Source organism: Chaetura pelagica, unplaced genomic scaffold (assembly GCF_000747805.2).
Source record: "Chaetura pelagica isolate M959 unplaced genomic scaffold, ChaPel_1.0 scaffold437, whole genome shotgun sequence".
Lineage (NCBI taxonomy): Eukaryota > Metazoa > Chordata > Aves > Apodiformes > Apodidae > Chaetura > Chaetura pelagica.
In genome coordinates, this window is record NW_009953914.1 from 171,620 (window position 1) to 190,512 (window position 18,893).

General features: G+C 51.0%; 2 protein-coding genes across 2 annotated transcripts in view; one reads left to right on the forward strand and one right to left on the reverse strand.

Moving 5' to 3' along the window:
* DOT1L (DOT1-like histone H3K79 methyltransferase) overlaps positions 1 to 2,214 on the forward strand; it is a 59,802-nt gene extending 57,588 nt beyond the window's left edge. The window contains exon 28 of the mRNA XM_010001495.1: positions 2,000 to 2,214. Within this exon, the coding sequence (XP_009999797.1) occupies positions 2,000 to 2,007 (8 nt within the window). The 3' untranslated portion in view covers positions 2,008 to 2,214. The remainder of the gene's footprint in view (positions 1 to 1,999) is intronic.
* An 11,217-nt stretch (positions 2,215 to 13,431) lies between these two features.
* PLEKHJ1 (pleckstrin homology domain containing, family J member 1) lies at positions 13,432 to 17,925 on the reverse strand. The gene is made up of 5 exons (XM_010001496.1): positions 17,785 to 17,925; positions 16,430 to 16,496; positions 14,392 to 14,482; positions 14,142 to 14,205; positions 13,432 to 13,497 (listed from the first exon to the last, which is right to left on the reverse strand). Exons 1-5 carry the CDS (start codon positions 17,923 to 17,925, stop codon positions 13,432 to 13,434), a joined length of 429 nt encoding a protein of 142 aa, XP_009999798.1.
* Positions 17,926 to 18,893: the final 968 nt, after the last annotated feature.

Sequence of the window (18,893 nt, forward strand, 5' to 3'; positions counted from 1 at the left end):
GGGGGGGGGGCGGGCAGGAAATGAAATGGCAGAGGGGGCTCGATGTTCTCTGTGCTGGGAGTCAGGATTTCTCGACAAGGAGTCCTCGCAGGGGGAGCTCTGCTCTCAGCTGGGATTGTGTCCAGCTTGAGGTCACTTCATCAAAGTGTTGATTTCTGAAGATCAGTGGTCAGTAAGAAATGTCTATTTTTAAGTATGGTTTTATACAGTTATTGGAAGTGGTTGTTGCCCCCTTGGATTCCCCCCTCCCCTCTTCTTGCCTTTGGGCACAGACTGTTGCATCCCCACAATCCCTGTTCATGCAGTGCTGGGATGTGTGATGCTGCTGCTTTCTGACTCTGTGGCAATGTGGTGGTCTTCTTCTTACCATCACTCAGTGACAGCTGCTCTAAAGAATCCTCAAGTTAAAAATTCAAAGTCTAGGTTACAAACCACAGCTTTGCCTTGGAGAGCCAATGCACTGCAATTCATGTGCATCACTGGAAAACACAACCATAGGTAGCAAAGAAGGGTTGTAAATTATCTGTGCACTGCAGCTTTACTGGACTTGCCTGCCAGGGCTGACCATAACCATCAGATGCTGTATTTGTTACTGGTTTACTGGGTAGACTGTGAATGGGAACACAGGGAATCTGCAGGGTGACCTGTGCTTCAGAAAGGCCTTAAGAGAGGAGGGTTTCCAGAGTCTGGACTCAATTCTTCCTGAAGCAAGTGTTGAAATACCTTTAGAGCAACTCCAGAATAAATTGTACCACCACAGAGCTGGGTACTGTTGTGACTGAAAAGTCTCTGTGGCATCCTGCTGTAACACCTTGTGCTTGCAAAGTTAAACCAGTATCTCAGGCCCCAGAGTTTGCTCCCTGCTTTTCTTGTAGGTCTTTGATGTTGTTGCTCTGCACTGATACCAAAACTACACACAATATGTGGTTGGATACTCTTTGCTGCTTATAAAACATGATAATACATAATTACAATATAATTGAGAGATTCTTTTGAGTGTGTTTAGTGTCTTCATCCACAGATTGCTCCACAGACACAAACCAAATCCTTGCTAGGCTTTTGTGAGGTGTTTTAAGTTTTACCTCTGCCCTTTGATTCCCAAAAGTGAGGCTGAGGGAGAGTTTGGAGCCATGTGGTGCCAGCAGCCACCAAGTGTGAGGTGGTTGTCACATCATATCCCACCAAGCCAGAGTGGGCTTGGAGGAACCTGGAGAGAAACAAGGTGTGGGAGAAAAGGGGCAAAGAGGGGTTTTGGATGTGAGTAACTCCAGGGAGAACAGTGTGAAAGGCTCTGCTGAAGCAGCCTTGCCTGGAGCTGAGGTGGCACTAGACTCCATCCCATCAGATGGGATGGTCCCTGTCACAGAAATGGCCTGAGCAAAATAGGCACAAAAATTGACACGTGGAGCAAAGTAGCTGGGTGACCAAGGTGGGTTGTGGAGCAAAGGAGCAGCAATAATGCCACCAGGAGATGGTGTGTGACAGACGTGCTGTGGTTGTGCTCCTGCTTCATGTGACTGGTGAACGTAGGTCAAATATCTGAGAGGTTTCATGGACTCAGTGTGAAAGTGTCTGCTCAGGGTCCTGGAACCAAGGTGGAAACCTGGCAGCAGGGGCCACAATCAACTGCTCTGCTTCTCCTCATGTTTCTCCCTCAGGGTAATGACAAATCAAAGCACAAAAGGTGCAGTACTGAGTGGGGAAAGAGTTCCCCATCCCCAAGGTCAGTCCCTGGAGGACACAGTTCATTATGTCACTCCTTAGATTCTTCTTATCACTGTCCAAGAGCTTGAAAAACTGCAGCAGTTGGGAGTGACCACAGGTCAGTCCTGAGAGCATCCTTGGCTGGTTGGTTGCAGTTGGATCAAGAGTTGTTATTTCTTTGCTGGCTGATGAGGTCTTGGAGCAATATAGAAATGATTAACACATCTAAACACACAGTAGAGTTTTTTTTTACTTCTTATTTAGATGAGTCTCTTCCTCTCCTCCTGTTGTGCAGGTAACTAGGATTTCTACCTCAACCCAATGTGACCTATGCAAGGACAACGTGGACCAACTTCACTCGGCTTCCACTGAAAGGTGCTCACCTGGCCTGTGCAGGGGTTTCTACTCTCTTACTACTGGACAAAATAAAAACATAAAAAAAGACCTAAACAACAGAGAAAAATATTTACTGTGAATCTGAGTTTAAAAGAAAAAAAAAAAAAAAAAGGCAAAAAAAACCAACTCACAAACAAAAGGCAAAAGAAAAGCTTAAAGCTCCAGTTTGTATTGTTGATAGTTTAGAGAAAGTATTTATCTTTTTTTAAAGTGCAACCAGTTTTGACTTATTTTATTCCACCTAGAACCATGAATACAACTTGTTATTAAATCCTCTGACTAACAAAGGACTGGCACACCAGCAGAGATGTAAAGAGCCTCCTTGGTGCTATTTCATCCGTTAGAACTGTGCCTCTAGTTTGAATCCTTGGTGCTGAACTTGGAGGGCTGACCAATGCCAATCCCAGGGCTCAGAAAGGTCTGCAAGTTTATTTATTCCCCTGACTCTGTTCATATACCAAAACCCCACTTGGTTTTGGCAGCAGTGGGAGCTCCAGAGAAAAGCAACTTGCCCTTTCCTGTTGCTTTTGAATTGGAGCTGAACCGAGTGCTCTGATAACTGGGTGGTTTGGGGTTTGTGTTGGTGACCTACAAGGTGTCACTGCTCCCCTCTGGGGTGGCAGGTGGTGCCTGGGGTGGCCCAGGTGAGCTTGGTCACCACAGGCACAGTTGGAACAGCAAGAAATTCAAGTCCTGCCCCATTGGAACTGCTTCACTGGGCCATTTGCAGTTGCTGGTGGCACTCAAGTCACTGTGAATTTTGGTAGCTAGTCTGGTCACTTGTCTGGGGACATTGTTGGCATATGAACAGGGTGCCTAGTCACTGGTATTGGTCAGGCCCTTTTTACCAACATTGGGGAAGACTTAACCTAGTGCTTCTGTACTGGTGCAGGTAGCAGATTTTCTCAGCTTGTTGTTTTTGTTCCAAGTACAATGTATTTTGTTTGTAGAGTTTTGATACTTGATTCAGGATGGCTTGGCCCTGTACATGGATTGACAAAGTGCATTTTGCTTTTGTATTTCTTTGCTTTTTTGAAGTAGGTAGTTCACAAAAACACCCCAATCTGGCTTCCTGTGCTGCCACCCCATCAAACTTGGTGCAGTTAATTGTCTTGTGACTTGATGTTCTGTGTGCAGAAAGGGCTGCTCTGAGCAGTGGATGTTATTTTATGGAGATGTGATGAAAACTTCTACCTTTCATATGCTTGATTTCCTTTCTTTTTAGATTGTACAATGGACAGTAACTTGTTAAAAAAAAAACCCACCAAACTTATTTATTTGAGTGCACAAAGTGAGGAGGAGGATGATCCATTAAGTAGAAATCATGCTGGTCTGGAGCTCAGACTGGACCAAGCACCAAGAAAGGAAACTACAGGAAAAGAAGGGGAATTGCAACAGTAAAATGACTGGAAGAAAAACACCTTTAGGCTTTGGGAAGCATTTGCCTGCAAGCCCTGGTGCTCTGAGGGGCAGCACTGGCTGCTCTGTGCCAGAGCCACTCACTGTCCTTAAATCCCTTGTAGGTCCCTAGTGCTCCCTAAGGAGTCTCCTCCTCCAGCAATGGGGCATCCCAGTAGACTTGAGCCACCAGAGGGAGCATCTCATGGTCACAAACAGCTGGGCTGGGAAGTTGTCCAACTCCTGTCCCTGTGGTGGATGTAGGGAAGATGCCTCTGCCCTGGAGTGCTCTGTCCTGCAGCCCCGATCCAGGAGGAATGTTTGTGAGCACCAGGAGAGGTGCTGTGGCAGCTCCTGCCCTCTGTGGACTTCAGCAGGCACCTTCTCCCTGCCAATCTTAGTAGAGATTTAGGACAAAGAGCAGTTATTTTGTTGATTCCCAAGTGTCTCTTCCATAGGCAGCCTTTGTGTGCAGAAACTGTTGGTCTGACTTTGCCTTCTTATTATTCCCTGGAAGGGGGAGGGATTGACAGCCCTGGAAATCAGGGACATTTTGGAAGTGTTTTGTGCTTTGCATGTGGGAGAGGACTTGACAGCAAGACAGTGTGTCCTGCTGAGTTCCTGCCAGCAAGATGAAATCCTGGCAAAGGTGCTGAGAGGGTGAGAGCTGAGAAACATCCAGTAGCTTCTAGTAGAAGCTGTACATGGTGTATGTCCTGGAATCCAGGAAGACAATGTAACCCAGATGTTTTGCAGCTGGGAGTTGGGCAGCTCCAGCTTCTTCCAGATCCTTGGAGAACTGGAAGTTGCAGAACTGCCTGAGCATCCATCCCAGCAGGCAGCAGAGTTGCTCAGGTCTTGGAAGGCTTTCAGTTGGTTGGCTGTGCCTGTGCAGTTGCTGGAGGGGCAGCAGCTTTGGTGACATCTCCCCCCCATTGTGGCAGGTTTACAGTTGGACTCGATGATGTTAAAGGTCTTTTGCAACCTAAATGACTCTAGAAGTCTCTGACCTTTTGGAGCAAAGGGTCTGGGCAAGGAGTTTGTCATCTGCTCTCTGGTGGGTATTGTGGAAGAGCAAAGCCCCTCTGGTCCCTCAGTGCCACCTGCAGCAGTGGGATCAGTAGTCCCTGGTGTCTCCTGCAGGACTTGCTCACCAGCCTCTGCTCCCTGGAGCTGAGCACACGTGTTCTGTCCAGATGTTTCCAGCTACCAGCATTTTCCATCTGTGACTCTCCAGCCATCATCTGGGAAGGCCAGAAGACACCAAGACACTGAGCCAGGAATAAGCTCCTAGTTGGGACTTAACTGAAGGGGATTCAGTCTGCTGGTCAACCTGTGGAGCATCTGCTTCAGTCTCCTGGGGTCTGTTGGGATCAGACCTTCATCTACCTCTGCATCCCCTCTGTGCTGTCATTCCCAGTGACCTGATGTTTCCACCTTGGCAGCCCATGCTGCAGGAGCCTGGAGCTTCTCTTGGCCTTGCCAGTGTCTTCCACCTCCATCTGGCTCCATCAACACCTTCCCATCCCATCCATTGCATCACCTCAGAGCTTTGCACTCTGATCTAAACCTTCCCAGTAATCCCCATGGAGATGTGACTCCAGGAAGGTGCCTGATGGTTGTAGGGAGCAGTGTGAGGTGGGAAGCCAGGAGAGTGCAGAGAGTGCCTCAGGACTGGGAGATGTTGTTGCCAAGAGGTTTGTGGTGTTGTCTTCCCCATCCCTGATCCTTGGTGGCTTTGCCACAATCGAGAGCAAGTTCAACTTGTTTCTCCTCCGCCTGCAAAATGGGGAGAGCACTTAGCAGAGCTGCTGAAGGAACAGCTTGGAGATGTTGAGATCTGATCCATATGGCTACAAGACCAAGACCCTCCTGACCCTCCTCTAGGAGAGCTGTGCCAGGGGTCTGAAACCTGCTCTCAATAATTGGAGACACTTTGGAGTAATCAAAGCCAAACAGCCCATCCCAAAGGAATTTCTTCTGCGTTACCACATCCTGCTGGGTCCAGTTGTTCCATGGATGTCACACGTGTTCCTCCTCCTCCAACACTGCTGCTGCCAGCAAGGGGCTCATCAGGAAGCTAAAATCCATCTTGGAGGACATGACATTGCCAGAAGAAAAAAGGAACTTCCTGAGTGTTGAGCTGAGCAAACCCTGTGCCCGCTGCTCAGTGTCAGCCTTGAGGAACAAGCCTTGCACCTTCTTCCTTTTTTGGTGCTTTGCTACCTCCCTCCAGTCCACTGAGACCCACCCAGCTGGGAGGCTGGGAGTGCTCCAGGAGCTCTGAACCTCACCTCCCTCTTTGCTACAGATGAGTCATTCAGCAACAATCCTTCCCTTGGCCAGGGAACACCAGGCAGGCAGCTCCTCTTGTGTAGCTGAGGGAGAAAGTGGGAAAACATTGCTGGAGGGTATGGAGGCTTGGACATGGTGAGCAGGATGATGGGAACTCAAACTGTCCCTTGTTTTGGTGCAAATGAAGCTGTTTCCTTTAGGATTTGATCTGGAAAACAATAATGATGGGAAGTGTCTTCACCTCAGGTTGTGGATGCAGTGGGAGGTGAAGCTGCCCACAAAGGGAGTGCAGCACATCCTGGGTGTAGGTGACATTTGGAGACAGCACCATCTCCATCTGCTGCCTTCTAGCAGCAGGAACTTGTGTCTTCTTGGCCAGACCAATGTAGAAATGTTTTCTTGTTCTTCCATCTCATTTCTTTCCAAGTGGCAACAGCTGCTTTAGCTTTTAACCCACCCTGCTCCAGGGTTGTGAAGCCTGAATTCCCCCTGTGCCTGGACTCGCTGGTGGGATGGGCACGTGGGGGTGAAGGTGAACTTGTAGGGTCTGAATCTGTGGTTGCACCTCAAGTACCCCAGGCAGGAAGGTTGCATCACTTGATCTCCAAGGGATCTACTAGTCACTGGTTTTGTGAACCCAGAGCTTTCAAATCCCCAGGGTGTGACACTTCCCAGCCTGAAACTCACCCCCTTGTTTGTCACACTCCTTGATCTCAGAGCGTTGAGCAGCTTTTTGCTTTGTTTAGTCAGACTTGATACCTGAGCAAGTTACTTCTTCATCTGGACTCTGCTGAGCAGAGGAGTTTCAGGCTTGATAAACTCTTCCATTTAATCTGGATCACATTCCAGGTTGGAGCATTTCCTTTGGTTCTGCTTGGCCATCAGGATTGGCTCCTGAGGTCCCTGCCTTCACCCTGCTGGGAGCAGGACTTTCCCTTTGAGAGGTGTTGGTGACACTTCTTCAGCCTCCTTCTTCAGGGCTTGGGCTAGATGGCCTCTGAAGGTCCTTTCCCACCCAAACCATTCCATGATTCTCTGGACAGACCTGGGATAGTCACTTTGCCTCAGAAAGCAAGTGGGAGGGTGTGAGTGGGAAGGAGATGGATGTGCTGGATCTGCTTCTCCTTCCAGGGCAGCACAGATCCACCCACACCCAACCCCGTGGGGCTGCAGCAGCTTTTGCAGGTTGGGTTCCCCACCCCATGAGTAATTTACTTCCCATGGTGTCAGGTTCTGTCCCATCCCAGCCCTCCCTGTGGAACAGGCTGTGTCTTCCCATACTCCTGGGTTTCCTCTTCCAGGAGAAGATCTCTTTATTCTGCAGTAATGATGCCACATCCAGGCAGTTTGGGGTTGTCTCCAGGGACCTGTGTGGGTTGATTCTTGCTAGGATTGTGTGTAAAGAAGCAGCATCTGCTCCCCCCACCCATTAGTTTTCCACTTGGAAGAGGGTCCAGGCAGAGGAGAAGGCTGAGCCATCCCAGGGCAGGGAGACCATCAGTGGGTGCAGAGCTGGGATCTGCAGCAGGGTGGGCTTGTGCTGGTGCTGGTTTTTGGTGGGACATGAAGTCCCTGGGAGGGCCAGCTGGAGCTTGCATCTCCTCCCCAGTTTATTCCCAGGGCCCAGCTCTTTGTGACTCCAGTTGGTGGCTCTGGCTGGAGGATGGTGGGACTTGTCCCCCGTGGTGCCCCTGCCTCAGGGTCTCCTGCAGGCAGGACAGCTCTGGGCAGCCATCCTGCCATGGGGGCCACAGGAGGGTCCAGCCCTGGCAACCTGCCCCACCTGCAGGGCTGGGCCCTCCCAGCACCCATGGCTGCTCCCAGCAGCTGTTCCCAGCCCTGATCAGGGGGTTCCCGCGTTGCTGGAAGAGGAGACTCGGTGCTGGGAACTGAGGCTGCTGCTGGTGATTCCCCTCCCAGCTCAGCCCCCCCTGGGCTCCTTGTGCCTCAGGGTCTGGAGTTGGTGCTGATCCCCTCCCAGCACTTGGAACAAACACTTTCCCACCCATCCCAGGTGCTGCTGGAGCTGTTTCCTTGGGTCATTTGGTCCTAGTGCCAATGGAAGCAGCTTTGGTTGATCAAGTCGTGTGTTTAGAATCCATTTCCTTTCTGACTTGAAATCAGTTCTGATACAGGGTATGGAAACCCCAGGAGTCCTGATGTGGTTTTCCTTGGAGGGAGTTTTCCCAGCTCCCACAGGTGCTTGTCCTGAAAAAAAAAATTCCACTTGGGGTGTTTTGCCTGAGCCAAAAAGTGTAAAGAGAAGTTCTGGGAGCTCCATGTGGTGGCTTCTTCAGTTGAGGAACGTTGCAGAGTGAGCTGCAAACCCACTAGAATGTGGTTGGAAAAATCACCACTTGGGGAGAAGAAACTAGACAGTGTTTTTGTGAACTATCTTTGCAGCACTGAGGGAAAAAAATCACAGGAATTGGGTATTTATTTTTTATTTTGGAAGCACAAACGTGTAGTGAGTGTACAAGGTTTGCAAGTTTTCTGGCTGTTAAAAGATGATTTTCCTTCTCTTTTTGCCTCCAGAATTGATCAGATTTTCACTGAAGAATGAATTTCCAGTTTTAAAAATTGTGTTGTGCCACGTTTTCTTTATCCTCGTGCATTAGAAACCCAGAACTATCTATTGAGACTGAACATTGCAATAAAAAGATGCTGTTATTGGGAACTTCAGGGTTTAAACCCGGGACAAAAAAGAACTGGGAAATGCCTCCCCAGTAGCTTTGCTATTTATGATTCTCCTTCTGCAGAGGTTTCTAGAGTTGAACCAAAAATAGAAAATCACATCTTAAAATTCCAAGTTTGATGCTGACCCTGAAGTTCTCAAATTGATGTGATCCTTTGGGTTTGTTTTTTTTTTTCAAGGTACATTTGGTTGCTGTTTTGGTGCAGTCAAATGGTTCTTTTTTCTAGAAAGGTCTCGTTTCTGGAGTGAATGAGGAACAGTTGGGATGGGTTTGATCCATCCTGCTTGGCTTTTTTGTTTTTTTAACCTATGAATCTTTTGAAACGATCAATTTCAAATTACAAACCAACTTCTTTTAGGTCTCTGTTCTACTTCAAACTTTTTAGGAGTGAGAGCCTGGCCTGGCTGAGGGGGACTTGGATGGGGAAAGCAGTAGATGATGAGGTTGCTGTTGCTCAGGAATTGATTAGTAAACTTTTAACTACTACTAAAAATCCATTTTCCAATGGATTTTTTTTAAAAAAAACAAACAACCCCATTTTCTTAGAACAGTGATATGGGATGTTTCCTAGTGAATAGGAATTAGTTTATATAATTTAGCCTATTACAATGAATTATTTAAATTTCAAACTTCCCCTAATTTATCTTTTTTTTTTTTTTTGGTTGTTGTTGTTGGGATTATTGTTTGTTTTTGGTTTCTTTTTTTTTTACACCAATAAGTTGTCCTGTCATTCCTTTCATTCTCCCATAGAACTAGTGTGGATTCTTCTGGTGTGTATATATGTATGTATAATATATATATTTCCACCCTGCCTTTCTAATTCTCCACAATGTAAGAGTTAGGTTTGGTTTTCTTTATTTTATTTTATTTTTTCTCTCCCCTCCCTCCACTTAATTTCTTGTGTCTTTCCCTGGATTTGTAATTGAAACAATGCTTTGAAGTTTTGTCTTTATATTAAAGTGTAAGTATTTTAATACACCGTGATGTTGTGGAGTTTCACTGTTTCAGGAGGGCAGGGACAGACCTGACCCTGCTGAGGAAATGATCATGAGATGGTTTGGAGCAGCTTTGTCAGGGCAGGACCAGGCCCCTCTCTTGCCCCACATCCTGGATCAGGCAGGACAGTTCAAGGCTCAGGGCTTTGGTGACATGAGAAACCCACCTGTGATGTTTGCTGCAGCAAAAGAAGGTGGCAGGTCTAGGGAGGGGATTGTCCCCTCTGCTCTGCTCCTGTGAGACCCCACCTGGAGAACTGAGGCCAGTTCTGCAGCCCCCAACTTAAAAAGGACACGGAGCTGTTGGAGAGAGGCCAGAGGAGGCCACAGAGATGATGGGAGGGCTGGAGCAGCTCTGCTCTGGAGCCAGGCTGGGAGAGTTGGGGTGTTCAGCCTGGAGAAGAGAAGGCTCCAGGGAGACCTTAGAGCAGCTTCCAGGGCCTGAAGGGGCTCCAGGAAAGCTGGGGAGGGACTTGGGACAAGGGCAGGGAGGGAGAGGACAAGGGGGGATGGATGAAAAGTGGCAGAGGGAGATTGAGGTGAGACATGAGGAGGGAATTGTGGAGTGTGAGGGTGGTGAGAGCCTGGCCCAGGTTGCCCAGGGAAGCTGTGGCTGCCCCATCCCTGGCAGTGTTGAAGGGCAGGTTGGATGGGGCTTGGAGCAACCTGGGCTGGTGGGAGGTGTCCCTGCCCATGGAGGGAGTGGGACTGGATGAGCTTTAAACCCAAACCATTCTATGGTTCCATGATTTCCTGTCCACCAGTAAAATGAAACTGGAACCTGCCAGGGGGTGTATTTTTTTTTTTTTCTAAGCTCATTCCTTGCAGGATTTTCAGGAGCAGGTGGAGATCCTGTGTCACTGGCCACCTGCCCAGCTCTCTGGGTGGATTTCACATGCTGGGACCAGCAGCAGCAGGAACTGACCCAGCTTGTCTTCCTGAACGTGTTTGTCACTCAAGCAAAAGGTCCCTAAAGCCCACCCTGTGGAGCCACCCCCAGAGGCTCTGGAGCAGCCTCCTCCCCTTCACCCACCCTGCTCCTTCTCATGGACTGAAGGCACCAGCTCTTCTGCTGCAGCTCCTGCTCCTCCATCCCTGCTGTGACATCTCCACCTGTGGAGCTGCTGGGGGGTCCCATGAGACACCCTGACCCTCCAGGGCTGTGCTGGACCCTAAGCTCAACTCCAGCCACCCTTCCCAGCTAGGGCTGGGGTTTCACAACAGCTCTGACTGCCACGGAGATTAAAACAAGATTTTATTGGAAATGTTCACTATACAAGAGAGAAATGGCTTCAGTCACTTCAGCAACACTCCCAGGGAGCCTGTACCAGTGCTTGGTGGAACAGGCCCCTGAAATACAAAAAAAGCACAGTGACCAGAGTGTGAAAAAGGAGCAATTGTCTATAAATCACCAGCAGTTGATACAGATCTCAGTGTCTAAAAGTACCATCTTCTTTCAGTCTGAAACCTAAGCCAGTGTCCCAGTGCTGTTCTAGACATGGACTGAAGTTACTGGTCCTGGCACTGGCCTGGGAAACTGTTCACAGCATTTGTCTTACATTCAGTTCAGAGATGTCATTGTTGCCTGTTAAGTAAGTGTTTGGATTATCTCTGGTTAACCCAACCAGTCCCCGTAACACCCAACTAAAATGCCCAGAGTATGTACAGTGAAGGGGGAGGAGGAGGGTGTCAGTTCTGCTCCATGGGAGGGTAAAAGGGCACTAGTGCTGCTCCTGGAAGGCACCTGTCTGAAAACTGGGAGCTACAGAGTGTGACTGGCAGGACTGGGAGCCACCAGGCTCCTGTCTGCTGGGAATGAGCACGTGCTGGCAGCCCTCCTGGGTTTTGGTTGTAGCAGGTTTGACTTTGCATATTGAAGAATTCACAGGCCCTTGGGGAGCTGAGTCTGGCTGTTCTGCCTCTGCCAGGAGTGGCAGGAGCTGTGGGAAGTGTTGGCTGCTGGAAAAGCCAAGGCTGGAGCTGGAGAGCTGAGGTGCTGGGAGGGGGGGAGCCAGGTGGGCTCAGCTCAGCCCAGGCTGCAGCAGCTCTGACCATTCTGCTGCCAGGCCAGGGACACCTCCCTCTGACCCCGTGTCCCCCCCTCAAGCCACCAGCCAAGTTCCTTTTTCACAGCCAGTAAAGCTGCTGTGTTCCCACCAGGAACATGCCCTGCTCTGAGGTGAAGCACAGGAGGTTTGTGAGGATGGGAATGCAGTTTAAAGTCATCTGAGGACACTAATCCCCTAAAGCACAAGCTCTCTGATGATCCTGCTTCTAATCCCTCATTGTTGTGTCCACCAGAGCTGCCATCTGCCCTGTTTTCTGCTTCCACCCTGTCATGTCCTCAGCAGGACATGCTGCCCCTCTGCTTGTTCTGGTAACTTCTGAGCACCTGGAAGCAGTGAAGGGAGAGGGGAAAAGGGAAAAAAAACCCAAAACGCCTTGGCTTTGAGGTTAAAAATAAAGCATCAGTGGCACCTGCCACACTCCTGGTACCCAGCAGCATAAGGTAAAGAGGCCAGACCACTAAAGCTGCAATCTGGGCTCTTGTTTTGATATTAATTCCCAGCCAAAGAGACCCAAAACTTCCCTTCAAGCCCAGATGAGGGCAGAGGCTGCTCAGCCCTCCCAGCAGGGAGTCTTAATTCCTTCTGTCATCAGTGTTACCTGGGACCTTCCCAAGGGCCTTTCCTGGAGTTTTTCCTAGTCTAGTTCCCGGGGAGCTGCTGTGGGAGTCAGGAAAAGAGATCTCCTGCAGCCCTGGGTGCAGCTGGGGGGCTGTGTCCCCCTCCATCCCTGCCTCTGGGTGGTTTTTCCTTGGTGCAGCCAGAGGGATGGCAGAAGCTGCAGAGCCTCCAGGACAGACATTGTTCCTTAACTCTCCATCTCAGCCACAGGGAAGGCAGCCCTTGCTCCCTGGGAGCTCCCTGGGACCTTGGCAATCTTCTGGTCTTTCCTTTTGGCCACTCACAAAGGGCAGAAAAGCTGCAGGAACAGCTGAGGGCATGAAGTGTTAATGCCCAGCTGTCCCACACCCCCTGGGCTTACCCTTCTGCAGCTCCTCAAGCCCAAAAATCCAACCAAAGATGAGCAGATCCCATCTTCACCATCCTCTCCATCTGACTCCTCTCTGGGAAGCTGAGGAACTGCCCAGCCCACAGCACTGCAGAGGGAGGCAGGGTGACCAAACAGCCCTGCCTCCCCTCCCCTGTGCTTTGCAGCTTCATTCCAGTGCATTTTTGGAAATGCTCTGCTGGGCTGGGGGTTTCAGACCTCTAGGGATTAACACCACCTGCCCAGGGAGGGGAAAAGAAGAAACCAACCCCAAGAAGCAGGTGTGAGTGGTTGTGCAGCCACTGCTGCCCTGACAGGGGGGTGTGGATGTCCCTGTCAGCTGGAGCTGTGGCTGAGCTTGCCCACTGCTAAGAAGGCTTCAGTCCAGCTCTGCAACCAGTCTCAGCAACCCCAGAGGACTTTGCAGTGAACCTGTTGTCCCTGACAACAAACCAGGGAGGGCAGGACAGGGTTAACTCTGCAAGCACAGCCATGCAAGTGCCCTCAGCACCGGGATGAACAACCCTGGTGGCTCCTGGGACTTTGCAGGAAGATCCTGAACCAGAAAAGCCCAAGTAGCTCCCTGCAGGAGAGGGCCAGGGAGGATGAGGAGGGTTAGAGCTGGCTCAGGGCTGGCCCCAGGAGGTCTGCTGAGGGCACAGGCTGCAGGGAGCAGTGCAGACTGGCTGCCCCCACAACTGGGACAAGTGGGAATGTGCACAAATTCCTTTAAAATAAACATAAAAATACAAAATTATTTGGCTAATAAATTAAAAAGTCACTTGGTCACCACTGGGGGGAACTGCTGCTGTTGTTCCCAGAGTGGGGACTCAGGGGGAGGAACCCTCCAGGTGAATATGGGGCCAGAAACCAGTTCAGCCCAGGCCAGGGGATTATTGCTTGCGTGTTCCCAGCTGGAAACGGGCCTCCTCCGAGATCCCAAACTGCTCCAGGGGGTCCTGCAGCAAGAGCACAGGGAGGGCAGCAGTGAGCTGCAGGGCAGGGAGGCCAGCAGGACTGTCCCTCAACCAGGCTGCAGTCCAGGCTGGTCCACTCATCTCCTGGATTTGCCCCCCTCCAGCCCCTGGGTGCTGTTCCTGGTGGGGAATGTTGAGCAGCCCTCAGGTGGATCAGCAGGGCCATGGGTTGTGCTCAATCTGCTCTGGCCCAGGAGTGTGTGGGTGGGCAGCACCCACTTCCCTCCCCCTGAGCAGGGATGCTTGGAGGTGGCAGAGGAGTGAGCAGCACCTCAACCCACAGATGCTCTGACTTGGCCAGGGCAGCCTTGTGAGCTCCTCCAGAGCCAGGGGGAGCCTGGGCTAAGCCAGACAGGCCTGTGGGGCTGCAAACCTCAGGCCACTCTGCCCTTGGAAGGGTCTGAGGGCTGGAGCTGAGCACCACACAGGCTGGTGGCACAGGAAGACTCAGGTCTGGCTGCTGAGACCACAGCTTCAGGAGCTGTCTCACTGTAGGATCTCTTTCATACACAGGGCAGCAAACAGCCCTGCACAGGACAGCTGGTGGCAACACCCGAGATCACCAGCCCCTGCTCCAGCTCAAACCTATCAGCCACCACCTGACAAACCAACCTCAAGGGACTCACCTTCCCTGTCATCTTCTGGATCTCATTCCGGTAGAAGATCAAGCTCCTCCTCATGAACTCGTAGCTGTAAGACAGGAACAGACCATGGCAGACTGAGCAGAAAAGGATGTGGAGAAGTTTCAGATGCTATTTAGAGCTGAAGGGAAGCTTCCTTGGGAGGAGACAACCTCTTTCCTCCCGGGGTTCACCACAAACTGATCCCAGAAAACAAACAGTGCAGAGCACAGGGTGCAGGGCTGGCTCAGCCTACCTGGCTCGCCTGAGGGCCTCGACCCATTCCTGACACTGCTCCTCACTGGCACATTCAAAGCAGTATTTCCTCTCTGGCTCCTCGATGAAACCTGCCAGGGAGAAGGAAAAAGCTGAAGGGAGATCCTGGCAGAGCTGCCTGTGCTCCCCTGGCTCCCTCCCCAGCAACAGCCCCTGCCAGGCCACAATTAGCGCCTCCATTCCAGGAAGATGAGGTGTGAACAAGCTGGTCAACCAGGCTCTGACCCTCTCCCCACCCTGGGTGGCTCTTGCCTGTCCCCAGCAGCTGCCTGCAGCCTTTGTCACCTCCCAGCAGCCACCAGCTTTGGAAAGAGCAGCTTCTCAAACAGCTGGGAGCTAAACCTGAGCAACATGGCCAGATGTGGGACAGAAAGTCCCTGAGCCTCCTGGTCAGAAGGAATTCAGTGAATCCAAGTGGAAAATGGCCCTGAGGAAGAGATGTTGATCTAGGCAGAGGGCAACCATCAGAGGGGTTAACTGCACTAGGAGAAGGCACTGACCTGTCTTTGCTTGAGGCTTTTGGGAATCTGGTACAGTGCACAAGCAGAAAGCAAGTCCCTGTGCAACTCCAGCTCTTTACTAAGACAGAATCAGGACATCTAATTAATGACCTTGTCCCCAGAGCTCTGCTCTTTAGGACACAGCCCACTGAGATCCAGGCTGCTGCTGCTGCTTAGAACTGGGTCAGGCTGCATCAAACCCTGCTGGGCAAGGCTACAGCCCCACACCAACTGCCAGAGGTGTTCTCAGGCCTCCTCCTTCACCAGGGCTCCCAACACCCCCAAACCCCCAGAATTTCACAGCCTGGTGCTTAGATGAGAATGCTGGGGATATTTGAGGGTCCTTTGGAGACAGTGGGAACACCAGCTCTCCTGGCTAGAAGAAGAGACAAGGCTCTGCAGAGGAAAGCAGCTGTGCCCGACAGCCAGGCCAAAAGATAGAGGGATGGCCTTGGAGAAATATCCTGTTAATATTTGCACCACATACCTCTGGCACAATGAGGAGCTGCTGGATGAAAGGCTGCTCAGAAAGGGCAGCCCAGCAGGAGCCAGCTGGAGCCCTGGCTATCACCACAAGGCCAGGCAGCCCAGCGGGAGGACGGACGGATGAGCCGGGTTTATCTGGGGCTGCCTCGGGGTGATAAAAATGCAGCAGCAGAGAAGCAGCCCCAGGTCACTGCCCGGCCCTCCCCGAGAGGCTCTGCCACCAGCTCTGAGCCCCAGCCTGGCTGGTGTCACTGCTCCTTCAGCACGGGCTGCTGGGCAGATCACCCACTGGCTCAGCCAGCAGTGAAGTGTCACTGTCCTCAGGACAGCGTCCTCGGGCTGAGGAGCATGAAATCCATGAGGAACACAAACCCCATGAGGAGGAGAAGGGCTGAGGAGCATGAAATCCATGAGGAACACAAACCCCATGAGGAGGAGAAGGGCTGAGGTGCATGAAATCCATGAGGGACAGAAACCCCATGAGGAGAAGGGCTGAGGTGCATGAACCCATGAGGAGGAAAAGGGTTGAGGAGCATGAAATCCATGAGGGACACAAAGCCCCTGAGAAGGGCTGAGTTGCACGAACCCCATGAAGAGGAGAAGGCTTGAGAAGCATGAGCTCCATGAGGGGAAGGGTTGAGGAGTATGAACCCCATGAGGAGGAGAAGGGCTGAGGAGCATGAGCTCCATGAGGAACACAAACCCCATGAAGAAGAGATGGGCTGAGGAGCATGAAATCCATGAGGAGAAGGGTTGAGGAGCACAAATCCCAGTGAGGAGGAGAAGGGTTGAGGAGCATGAACCCTGTGAGGCAGAGAAAGGTTGAGGAGCATGAGCTTCATGAGGAGAAGGGCTGAGAAGCATGAAGCCCATGAGGAGAAGGGTTGAGAAGCACAAACCCCAGTGAGGGGAAGGGCTGAGGAGCACAAACCCCACTAACCCCAGTGTTACCAGTGAAACAGCTGGAAAAAGCAGGAACTGAGCAGTAAAATGTTTCCTTTCCACAGCACAGTTTGCTGAAAAGTAACTCACTGATTGAGAAGACATTCTCCTCCTCTTTGGTGATCCTGCAGTGCTCCAGCAGCAGAGCTCCAATGGGCTGGAAAAGACCCAGAGAGAGGGTTTCACCCACGTTGCACCCCAGTGAGACAGGGCCTGAGTTTGCCTTTTAGACAAGTTCCATGACCTGGTGCTACTTGAAGAGCAATTCAATCTAATTGCATGAACGTTCCACCTTCTTTAATCAACCTTTTTGTTCCTGCTGACCTGCTTCACTCCTACCTGTACCCATTTTGCACACAATAGTTGGGTGTTAAAACATTTCTACTTGCTCAAGACTCAGCCTGGGCTTTAGCATTTGTTTCTGTGATGAAAGGACAGGGAATAAATTCACTTCCTTGCTCAGCAAATCAAAGAGAGATGAAATATTTAACAGGACACACAAAACAACTCACACTGTGGGAAGTCCTGAAGCCCAGGAAGAGATTGGGAGCAGCTCAGTGGTAAGAACCAAAGGGTGATCCAAGCCATAAATAAAAAATCAAACCAAAAGTGAACTATTTCATCCAAGAATACAAATAAGGCAGTTGGGATGGTACTGAAAAACCTGCTTTGCCACCTATTTCTGGCACAGTGGTTTTCCATTAGCACCTTCCACCTGCCTGCTGGATTATTTTTGATCCCCTCAAGAACATTTATGATGGAATGAGTCTCAAGATGTCACTGGAAGCTTTCCAGCTCCTTTGCTTGCAGCACCAGCTCCCACACACAGCACCTTCCAGTCAAAAGGCTGCTTTTATATTTATTCTCTGAGAAGAGAACTTTAACAAGGGATCCATCAAAAGTCACCACATCTCACCAGTGGCAGGGCCAGTGTCCTAGTTTGAGTCAAACTGACAGCCAGAAACACAACCCAAAGGTCCCATCCCTCATTTCTTTCTTTTTTCTAGGCTTCTATATGCCCAAAATAACACCATTAACAGGGTCTGGCCACAAAAGGTTCCTGGTAACAACCAGCATAGTGCACAACTACAAATCCTGGCATAAAAAAAAAGAAGAAACAACACTAATTCTTTTTCCAGGAGGACAAAATAGAAGCTTCCCCTCATAGTTTGGCTACAAACACACATTGCAGGCTCCACCTCTGGCAGTTTTGGGGCAATGTTTAAAAGATTTGTTCCAAGCTCCCAGGATAAGCACCTGGGTGTGTGTAGAGAGCAGAGCTGCTCCTCAACCCCAGGAGTTTTCACTGAGGAGGTGGAAGAGGAAACATGGGTGCTCTGCCCTGTCAGGCTGTTCCTGCACCCTCCTCCAAAGCCCACACAAGCAGTTTCACAGAGAAAGAAGAAAAACAGGGAGGAAAACAAACAACCAGGCAGCTTCTGTACCTCTGCTTCGTCTGTACGGAAGTAGAAGAGAAAGTTGACAACCAGCTTCACCAGGCGTTTCTTGAGCACTGCAGGGAAAATAAAAGAGTCACTTTGCTGCTTCTCGAGTTGCTTCTGGGCTGAGAGAGCCCAGGGCACCATGTCACTGAGAGAGAGACACAGAGACACAGACAGACACAGCCCCCCCAGGATGTGGCTGCCCAGGAAACCCAAAGGAATGCTGTAAATCCCAGAGGGGCTCCTGCCTGGGGCTGGTAGCAGAAATGTCACCTCTGAGGGACAAAGTCCACCAGGAGGCTGCAGGTGCACACGTGGAGGAAAGTCCCAGGGTGAGGGAAGGACTTTCTTTAACACTTATATTCCAGTGCTGGTTTATAAGGAAATTTGCTGGAAGATTTCAGGAAGAGCCTCTTCCACTGACCCCCTGGTGTCCCTGAACAGCTACATCCCACCCCTCCAGTTGAGCTCTGGCACTCCTGTCCCCTAATCCAGGACCCCCTGGCCTGTATGTCAATACCTGTGCTCCCCAGTCTGTTCCCAGTCTTGCTTCCCAGTCTGTTCCCAGTCCTGCCCCCCAGTGCCCCCAGCCCTGCCCACCCCACACAGCCAGCCCTAACTCTGCCAGGTCAGGCCTGGTCCTATCCCCAGTTTCCCAGTCAGGCTTCTCCCGTGCAACCAGTCCTGCCCTTCAGTGTGCCCAGTTAGAATCACAGACTGGTTTGGGCTGGAAAAGAACTTTAGGATCGTCAGGTCCAAGCACCTACCCAGCACCAACCCGTGTCCCTCAGCACCACATCTACAGGGCTTGGAAACACCTCCAGGGCTGGGGATTCCACCCCCTCCCTGGGCAGCCTGGGCCAGGGTTTGAGACCCTTCCAGGGATGAAGTTTCTCCTAATATCCAATCTAAACCTCCTCTGGGCACCTTGGGGCTATTTCCTCTGGTCCCATCCCTTGTTCCTGGGGAGCAGAGCCCGACCCCCCTGGCTCCAACCTCCTCTCAGCAGCTGCAGAGCCAGCAGGTCTCCCCTCAGCTCCTTGTCTCCAGGCTGAACCCCCAGCTCCCTCAGCTGCTCCTGCTCACACTTGTGCTCCAGCCCCTTCCCCAGC